Below are 11182 nucleotides of genomic sequence, written 5' to 3'. Positions count from 1 at the left end.
ACACACAGACAGTCCACATTCCTGACACTGAGTTTGTGAAGTGTGTTCCTCTCTGAGACACAAGCATGCTTTATTTTCTGAGTACAGCGTTACCTCAATGCCTTCAGGATACTTCTCCCTTTCATCCCGCACAGAATAAATCATCTTCCTCCGTCCAGATGCTGTGTTTGAGTCCACATGCAGTGATTTTTAACAGGAGTCCACTCATCGCTTCACGACCTTTAACTGACCTTCAGACAGACAGCAGGCTCAACTCAAGTCTGCAACCACAAAACAAGGAAATGGTAAACAGTGCAGATTTGTGATTATTTTCATTTAGATGCTGATAATGTAATTGTGAAAATGAAACATGTTGCATTAAATTAAAGCAGAATGCTACGGTGACCGGGAGGGGACATGTTCGGTTCACTTCATTTTGTCATGGACCCAATTTCTCAAATAAAAGAACTCTTTCTGTTCCACCATTAGGAGCATATATATTGACAAAAGAAAATGAAAATGATATATTTCAGCTCTTACTAAAAGTAACCTTTGATTAGAGGTTGATCCAGGTTCTACATCATATCTAGATAAATTTTTTACTTTCAAAACTGAATTAAATAAGATCGCAACTCCTGCGCTAACATTAAAGCCATGACTTAAAACATATTCTCCCTTACACCACAAATCCCATTCAGACTCATTACTCATATTACTATGGGTTTCTTGAAGAAAACCCACGGCAATATTCTTAATATTAAAGTACTCTGAAACTAAAATCTGCTTTTTCCTATCCCTCAGACCATTCACATTTAGAGAACCTATTTTAAGATGTTCCATCAAAAGGAAAGAGTAGAAAGAAAAACAGTAAAGAAGGAAAAAGAACCGTGAAAGTGAAGTGACATACGGCCAAGTATGGTGACCCGTACTCTGAATTCGTGCTCTGCATTTAACCCATTCAACGTGCACAAACACAGCAGTGAACACACACACACACACACACACACCGTGAACACACACACACAGCAGTGAACACACACACAGCAGTGAACACACACACACACACACAGCAGTGAACACACACACACACAGCAGTGAACACACACACACAGCAGTGAACACACACACACAGCAGTGAACACACACACACACAGCAGTGAACACACACACACACACACAGCAGTGAACACACACACAGACAGCAGTGAACACACACACACAGCAGTGAACACACACACACACAGCAGTGAACACACACCCGGAGCAGTGGGCATTTATGCTGCGGCGCCCGGGGAGCAGTTGGGGGTTCGGTGTCTTGCTCAAGGGCACCTCAGTCGTGGTATTGAGGGTGGAGAGAGCGCTGGACATTCACTCCCCCCACCTACAATCCCTGCCGGCCCGAGACTCGAACCCACAACCTTTGGATTACGAGTCCAACTCTCTAACCATTAGGCCACAACTTCCCCAGATACAGATACATACATAAAACCATAATGTTTATTTAGCTTTACCTAGAGTTCTTCTTTCATTCACATCCTTTTTATCCTGTCTTATAGTCGTTATATACTTCTTAAGCTCTATTCCGTTTCTGTTGAGATAACACAGTATAATTATACGTTTTACGTGCCCACACTACAGAGGCAACAAACTTTTCCTTATCAGGGAAAAAATCTCCTATCTCTACCTTTTTGCCTTTAGTCTCGTCCAAAAAAGCATTTATCTGCTCTACGGAGTACAATTCATCATCAACTTTACAGAGATCTGACAAATCCGACAAACTCTCATCATCCTTCATGTCATCCTGACTCTGCGTCATAATATCATCCTCCTCCATACTCGCTCACAGCACATCACTGACGTGAAGGCCTACATGACTATCTACAAAAGTCTCTTTTACAACTACAGTACCATTTGCACTACTACAACTTGGCTTTTCATTATCAACATTATTTAAATTTGTCAAAACGTTCTCACTCACCTCCAATCCATTGTCCTTACTCGTCTCAGCCACAGGACCTTCTTCCAAGCTTGATTTTTCCTCTCCTGGTTTCTGATTCACCTCCACATCCTTGTGCATCAATGTCTCTTCTGTCTCACCACTATCCTAGGTTCTTCTAGAGTTTTCTTTTGAGGGCATGAAAGTCTTTTATGTCCATATTCCCCACATTCAAAGCATCGCAAACTCTCCGTACTAGCGAAAATCATATATATATAATCATATATATTGCCATCATTCACTCTAAACGATACATCCAATAATATATCCGGAGAATTCAAAAACATGAACACTTGTCTCCTAAAAGACACAACATGTTTAAGTGCAGGATTTTTACATCTTAAAGGAACCTCACTTACAACTTTTCCGAATCTCGCAAGTTTTCTCACTATGACTTCGTTTTCAATGAACAGAGGGACGTTCGAAATAATCACCTTTGTTGCCGGTGCAAACAGCGGAATAACAGTAGGGAAAATTTCTTTCAATAACCTTGTTAACCAACACTTCTGTTTTAAGGAAAACAACTATGGCTTTATTCATTCTCGAAGCCGAGATGATATTTTCATTGCCTATCTGCTCACCAACCGCTAGCAAAACATCTTCAACCATAACACTAGCCTCTGGCACGCACCTCAAACCATGACGGAGAGATAATGGCATCCTTCCACCTGTGGACACCATACCTAACACCAGGTGATCCGTGCAAAGCACGGCACACTACTAAATAGAACCCTATATTAATATTTACACACAAAAACGATAAAATCAAGAAAAAAGAAAACAACAAAAGAAAAGAAAAGAAAAGAAAAAGCACACGACAGAAACCACGCTCTCAAGACACGCACCCTTCCCACTCCCAGCATACACTCCAAGAGAGAGAGAGAGAGAGAGAGAGAGAGAGAGAGAGAGAGAGACAGAGAGAGAGACAGAGACAGAGAGAGAGAGAGAGAGAGAGAGAGAGAGAAGAGAGAGAGAGAGAGAGAGACAGAGAGAGACAGAGAGAGAGAGAGAGACAGTCACAATCTTGCGATGAATCTTACCTCAAATCTTTGGTCCTGACTTGATAAAATTCAGACACTTTGGCCTTTTCTTTTCTTTTACATTCATAACACCAGCTGTACGTTAATATTAAAGGAATAGTTCATCCAAAGATGTGAAGATGTGAAGAAAATGTGAAAATGTCTGCAGAGCATCCATTGCTGAGACAGTAATGCAATGACACATTTTCCAAATCTGATGAAGAAACAAACTCATCCTAATCTTGGATGAACTGAGGGTGAGCACAAATTAAGCAAATATTCATTTTTGGCTGAACTATGCCTTTTAGGACTGTGATATAATTTCAAAATCATATTAATAAAAGGCGTCACATGAGAAGACTGATGTAAGAATCCCAAATAGTGCTGTCAATCTTGACCACCACACTATACAGTTTGACAAAAAACATTGAAGGGAAAAACATACTGCATAGTAGAGTGTGCATTGGGCTTTATAAATACTATACATCTAAAATAGTAGACATACGAGTATAGTACAGTACATGCGTGTCAAATTAAATTAGCAATAAAATCTGACAACAATTTAGTTATTTAACTAAAAACATGCTAAAATTTGCTTTACAGTAAATATTTTACTTATTTATTTATTTTGTAAAATAAAGCACCATATGTTTACAAACAGCAAACAGTACTTTAGATTGGCTTCATTATACTGTGTTCATAAATAATAAAATTGTGGATGTGGATTAGTTTTTAGACAAAAAAGACAAATAATTTATTAAAATAAATGAAAGATGATATACAGAGAAGGCATAAACAGATGCAAATACAGATTCGTTTTTCTGTGTGAACCATTCATTCATGTATTAAATCATCTCTTAGCACAGTGTTGAGGTGAGAATGACATTTCACCACAGTTTCTCAACCTCAGAAGTGCAACATCATTGTTAATGTGGCAAAAGAAAACAAAAAGCTTAATAATGTGCACTGGAAGGAATCCCTGATTTAATATAATAAAACATTTTCACTATATTTTCATGTTGGCCAAGCATAGCTGTTAGTAGCTGCGTCTCAAAACCTGATAAAAAGGTTGTGTCCTGAGATGCAAAGACTAGTGAAATCAAAGCCGAGGGAACGATTGGAAAATCCTTTCAATAGCGAAAAGCACCAGTATGTTCCATAAGAATATGAATATAAAAATGCACCCAAATATTATGCTGCATATTGAACATATTAGCTTAGCAGCATGCTAATATTATAAAAACTGTGAGCATTGATGTCACAATTTATCTGTTACTCATGCAAGAGAAGCTGTATAGAAAACATTAATGCTCTTACTCATCACTTGCAGTAGAAATTATGTTCAGATTTAACCAAACTCCTAATTCATGCAATGAGCGCTTATCATTCAAAAGATGTGCATGAGTGGCTGTTAAAGAAGTTACTATTAAAGAACAATTCAATAAGGGTCAGGACACTGGCTTTATCTAGCTTTCTAATAATGACTGAAATTGTTCTCCATTGCATTTTTAAGACTTTTTTCTGACATTTCCGTCATTAACGTTTCAGAAAAAAGCATCTGCTAAATGAATGCATGTAAAATGTGAAAATAATGTGGGGGCAAAAATCTGCAGGATATTATGAATGAATTGGTTACACTTTACAAAAAAGTCCCATTTGGTAATGTTAGTAAATGCACTGCAACAATGAGCAATGCATTTGTTACATAATTTATTTAATCTTTGTTAGTGTTAATTAAAACAGCTGTTGACTGTAAGTTCATGTTAGTTCAGGTGCGTTAAATAATATTAAGAGATGCAACTTTTGATTTCAATAATATATTAGTAAATTATGAAATTCAACTAACAATAAAAAAATCTAAATCATATAATCAATAATCTTAGCTGATGCTCAATGTAGTTGGCAAACTGAATCTTATTGTAAAGCATTACCAATTAAATTAATCATGGTAAAATGTGCTAAATGGAGCTAATGCTTCTTGATAGCTAAAAGCACAATATAAATAGCAAAGATATTAAATAAACGGTAACACTTTACTTAAAGCCTTCATGTATAATGCATCATAAAAGTAGTTTTAATGCATTAATTATGCCTTGTAATGCACCTTATAATGCATTACTTATAATACTTTATAACACTTATAAATTAATTGTTACACTATGCATTTTACATTTGGTAATAATAATTTTTGAAAAGATATTACAATGCACATTATGAATAATTATAATGCATTATACCCCTTAATAACACTTTACAATGCATTATACATAAAGGCTTTAAGTGAAGTCTTACCAAATAAACAAACAAGCATGCATAGAATTTAGTGAATTTTGCAGAGTTCTATTGGTGCAAATTCCATGCAAGCTTGATTATCAGTTTACTTCCCTAGAGCATTAATGAACATCCATTAACGTACAGATTCTCCAGAGTTGCTTCATTTGAAGTGGATTAAAATATCACGCTTTCATATTTACAAGAGTCAGTAGAAAGTGATTCCAAAAGATGATGTATTTTTGTATAAACAGTCTTAACGCAGTTCTTCAAAGTTTGCATCAAAACACATAGACGTAAGTTGATCTGCTATCGCTACCGACCACGTTTTTGGCGGTGCACTTATAAATGCCATTGTCTCTGCTGGAAGGATTCTGAATGACCAGTGAACCTTGTGGATGGAGATACTTGTTTCCATAAAGTCGCGGCTGGACGCCGACCTTCAGCTGAAGACCATCAGGCATTTCCCAAACCACCTCGGCTTTAGGTGTAGCGAGAGGAATGCAGTTTAACTGAACCGCCACACCTGGGCGGGCATAGGTCACCGGCGAGGGTCCTTTGGTTATCCGCGGTGGATACGCGATCACGATCACCGAAACCGACAGGCTGGACGATCCATGCTCATTAGTCGTTTGGCAGAGGTACATCCCTCTATCATACACAGACGTCCTTTGGACAATAAGAGTGCCGTTGTTTAGGACCGAATATCGTCCGGTCGTTTGCGGCCAGGTTAGGACGACTCCATTCGGTAGAGTCCAGGTAAGTTTGGGTAACGGCTGACCACTGGACAAACAGTTGAGATGCAGATTCTCACCGTTTATGATGCTGACGATTGAGCTGTACTTGTTAGTGATTTCCGGTTTTCTGTTGGACTCTATTGTCACAGTTCGCTCGACGTATCCGGCGCTGTTGCGCCCAATGCATCGATATCGTCCGATCTCTGAAAGCGACGGGTCTCTAATAACCAAAGTCCCATCAAATTGATGATGGAAACGGAAAATACTGGTTCCCTTAAGAAGCGATGTCCCATTAGGGAGAATCCAAGTGATCTCCGGCGATGGTTTTCCTTCTACGGAACAGTTTAGATTTATTATCCCATTGGTGAGTTGAACGGATTCTGTAGGTGGATTTCGCAACCGTGGCTTTTCAGCTCCTTCAGTCACCTCGAGTTGAACCTGGAGTTTGGCTTCTCCTCCTTCATTGCGTGCAATGCAAAGAAGCGCGACGGAATCGCTTATCCGCACCGCGTGGATGTCCAGCGTGCCGTTGCGATGAACCGTAATCCTTGAGCCGTAGTACGGCGCCGGAAGCATGATGTTGTTGGGAAACACCCATATGATCCTCGGAATTGGGTTTCCGTTTGCTGTGCAGTCTAAAAGCACGCGCTGATCTTTTACGACAGTTTTATGAATAATCCCAAGACTCTCGAATCCGTTTATAACCGGTGTTGACACAAGGACTTCAACGTGAACGACTTTCTTGTCAATCCCCGCAACGTTCCTAGCTGAGCACGTATAATTCCCCCTGTCAAACCTCTGGATTTTTTGAATGTGCAAAGTGCCATCGTTGGCAATCTGGTATTTGTTGGAAACTGGCATTATGGCGCGATGAGCTGCAGACGTCCATGTGATTATGGGAGTTGGCTCTCCTTTGGCGCTGCAGTTGAGGACGGCGGTTTCTCCGTAAGGTACTTTGATGATGCTGTAAGCGTTGTTTCGGATGATCGGTGCATCCGCCACTACCTTGATATGAACCTTCATTTCATCTTTCCCAATCTGATTCTCGGCGTAGCACGTGTAATCGCCTTCCTCCTTCATTCCGACTTTGTTTAAATACAGCGTGCCGTTATCGAACATCACGTATCTCTTGGCGCGGACCCTGTTATCGTCAGATTGAGGGATGCTGTTGACCATGGTACCGTCAGGAAGACTCCATGTGATTTCTGGGTTGGGAAGACCAGAAGCGACGCAGTCGACTTTCAGCTCTCCTCCGTACGACACCTTGTGATCGCTCAGTGACCTGTGGTTGATTTTAGCAGCTTTCATCATCACTTTGACTTTAAGCAGAACGAAGTCATCGCCCATTTTGTTTCTGGCCACACAGAGATAGTCACCCTCGTCCTTCTTGGTCACTGACGTGATGGTGAGCGTGCCGTTGCCGAACACTTTCATTCGGCGATCAAAGCTGAAAGAAACGATAAAAAAAAGTTACATTCTGATAAGTGTGACACTAGTAAATGTAACATTTACTCAATTGAGGAATCAAATTGTCCTTGATCTTTATAGATTAAAGTACAATGGAAAAACATAACTTTCAGAACTTAAAACTTTTAAGTTCTGAAAGTTAATTCAGTTAAATACTGAAAGTTTTATTTTAGTAGCAATTATTGAAATGAAAATGCAAAAACGACTGATTCTGATAAAAATTATTAAAGAGCTCATTATCATGTTTGCTTGTTTTTTTTAAACCATGCCAGTTTTTTTTTTTTTGGCTATTGTCATGGCAAAAACCATACATGAGCTATTAAAAGTTGGAATAGAAGTAAAAACTCTTTCGCCGCCATTGACGAAATTTTGACATCATTTTCCCCGCCATTGACGTCTGTCCATGTTATCATTGGTGTACAGTAGGGAGCGCCATTACACATTTTCTAAAAGAGTACTGAATCCCTGAACCAAAACACGGTGAAGACATGCAAAATAACATGATCATCAACACTGAACAGCATATGAATCAAACCTGCCTAAAGTTAACAAATGACATTTTGACCCAGGAAGTGGTTTAGTACTGTGAAGCTTTGGGGGTGTTGATGGAAGTGATTGACTTCATCAATGTTTTTATCATTGATCTAAATCCAGTCCAAACAGTCTTTGACAAAAATGGCATTTGCTCCGCTTCAAGTGTTGATAAAAAAAGAATGCATAAAGCTAGAATTTATTTATTTCTTTTTTTAATTAAGTAGAGTTCTTTCTTTTGACATATTGCATGTTCAGATATTCAGACAACAAAATACTCTGGGGGCCATGAAATTTTGTAAAAGTGATCAAAAATGGCAACATTTTTTTTTTTTTAAACGCTAGTGGGGAAAGAGTTGAGATCCATTTTTTCCATACAAATTATAAAACTAAATTTAAATTATAAAATTTTATTTAAAAACCTTTTCAAGGGTTTTAACAGAGCAAACCAATATTCTCATGGGAGCAAAAATATTACAGTCCATTAAAATGTGTTTAATAGACAATGAGCTCAAACTTCATTCTAGTGAAACAACAAAAAAACGACTCGTTCTGAAATCTTTGATTTCTATAGTCAGAAACACCAAATATAAGCAAAATACTGCCCACATTTACTGAACAGGAATGCCTATTTGTTCATCTGTAAAGCTGCATGTATATAAAAGCATTTCTGTTTTAGTAGCACCCCATGACGTTTTATCAAAGTGTAACAAAAAATGCAATTGTGCCAAAATCACAAATTTACTAATCAAGGCTGTGTTTCCCCAAAGCACCATAAGCCAAAGTAGATCATACAGACCATTGGTGTTCATGGTTTCTAACTTAGGCTCATGATTCTTTTGGGCTAAAAAATGTTAATTCAGAAGAACTGTTTTCTTTCCTGCATTTGATTAATGTTCTTTTTGTCTTTCCTCTGTATCCATTTATTTTCTTCTCATTTGTCTGTCCTCTGTAATTAATTATCTACACTTCATGTTGTTTTGCTATTTGGTTAATCATGTTCTGTAACCAATAGTGTATATGGAGAGAATCAAAAGAATTCCAAAGAGAGCCAGAGACAGTAAAATCCATGTGTGGTGTCCCTCAACAACCCCCCCCCCCCTCCATTTTGAAACATTTGATTTCCATCATTTGCAAAACCTGCATTAGACTGTAACAGATTCACAACACAATCTGCGCTGAAATGTGCCACTCAAACAGTTCAGATGCAAGTTTCTAAACACTCAATAGGCATTGCTGACATTATGATCAACGAAAACTAGGTTCCTCATTAAATAACCAGAGAGAACCAATCCAACACATAACCCATGGCAAATTAAAACGTGGTAATGTGTGACCCTGGAGCACAAAAGCAGTCATGAGTAGCACAGGTATATTTGTAGCAATAGCCAACTATACATTGTATGGGTCAAAATTATCGATTTTTATTTTATGCCAAAAATCAGTAGGATATTAAGTAAAGATCATGTTCCATGAAGATATTTTGTAAATTTCCAACAGTAAATATATCAAAACTTATTTTTTTGATTAGTAATATGCATTGCTAAGAACTGCATTTGGACAACTTTAAAGGTGATTTTCTCAATATTTAGATTTTTTTGCACCCTCAGATTCCAGATTTTAAAATAGTTATATCTCGGTCAAATATTGTCCTATCCTAATAAACCATACATCAATGGAAAGCTTATTTATTGAATTTTTATATGATATATAAATCTCAATTTCAAAGAATTGACCCTGACTGGTTTTGTGGTCCAGGGTAAAATATGAACATTCTTTTACCTGTAATATGCATCAACAAGTTTTTTAGATGGCGTCCTCCAGATGATCCTGGGATTGGGGCTTCCAGTGGCCGAACAGTTGAGAATCAGCTGACCTCCATAGTAGACATCAGTACTGTGAGCAGAAGTGGACATGATTCTAGCGGTAGTAGAGCTCCTCTTCACCTGCAGATTCACAGTCCTTTTAGCAACACCTACCGAATTCACAGCCACACATTCATAATTCCCAGAATCATTCTCTGTAGGGCTACGCATAAACAGCGTCCCGTTGGGGAAAACAAACAAATTGCCATTGATGAACTGTGAAGGGCGAAGCTGGGCGCCGGTAAACGTGACCCAACGTATGGTCGGATCGGGCGTGCCTTTAGCGGTGCAATCCATTAATGCTGATTGGCCATTAGAGACGGTGTGGTTCTCCCAGAGCTGCTCTTGGATTGTGGGAGTCAAGGATGCGATTTGGAGCCTCACAGAAAGCATGTCGGCTCCAGCGGCATTGCTCGCTATGCATTTGTAGACACCCTTATCCAGGTAATTGGTGTTTTTGACTTGAAGCGTTCCATTGGTAAAGAGCATGACCTTCTGTCCATTGTTACTAAGGCCTCGTACCACCGATCGATCCGGAAGCACCCAGCTGATGTTTGGGTTTGGGAGACCTTGTGCTTGGCATTCCAAGAGTGCACTGGTTCCTAGATAGACTGTTATGTCTTTATGACGTGGAAGCATCATCCTGGGCGCATGGGCCAACACCACTAGGGTCACCATCTTCTTATCAACGCCTTGTGGATTGCGAGCGATGCACAGATACTGCCCGCGGTCCTGGAGCTGGACGTTATGGATGACAAAAGTGCCGTTGGACTGGACCTCAAACCGCTGGACTCTGGTATTGGCTGACATGATGGCTCCTGTGGAAATAAAATAGAGGGAAAGAGACAATTTAATTTAAATCAATAAAAATAGCTGCTTGTAGTCAATCAGACACGTATATACAAAGAGAAAAGAATAGAGATTAAAAACAAATAAGGCAACAAGTGTCAAATTGATAAATATGTATATATATAATTTAGAAATATGTGTTCTATGAATTTTTAGGCATAGAGGTAGCACAAAAAGACCAATAATATTGTTAGTTTTACATAATCTCTTTAGTCTCTATAATGAAATATAAATAAATATATTTAATGTTATATGTGTGTGTAATAACATTTACATATTATATATCAATATATATTTTACATATATTATATCATGGTATATTTCACACACACACACACACACACACACACATTCAGAGTGACTGAAAACAAAGAAAACAAAAGTGTCAAATTAATTAAAAAAAATAGAATTTAAAAATATATACTACAAATTTGCAGACACAGAGGTTGTAAAAAACATTGTCAGTTT

At 38.4% G+C, this 11182-nt stretch overlaps 1 protein-coding gene across 1 annotated transcript in view; it reads right to left on the bottom strand.

Moving 5' to 3' along the window:
* Positions 1–3721: 3721 nt before the first annotated feature.
* The window catches only part of LOC306877467 (matrix-remodeling-associated protein 5-like), a gene marked incomplete at its 5' end in the record, with an annotated part of 32042 nt that continues 24581 nt past the window's right edge, over positions 3722–11182 (bottom strand). The window contains 2 exons of the mRNA XM_079429233.1: positions 3722–7449; positions 9783–10683. Coding sequence (XP_079285359.1) covers positions 5547–7449; positions 9783–10683 — 2804 coding nt within the window. The 3' untranslated portion in view covers positions 3722–5546. The remainder of the gene's footprint in view (positions 7450–9782; positions 10684–11182) is intronic.

Source organism: Barbus barbus, assembly GCF_936440315.1.
Source record: "Barbus barbus genome assembly, chromosome: 11".
NCBI lineage: Eukaryota > Metazoa > Chordata > Actinopteri > Cypriniformes > Cyprinidae > Barbus > Barbus barbus.
This window is presented reverse-complemented; position numbering and strand designations above follow the sequence as displayed.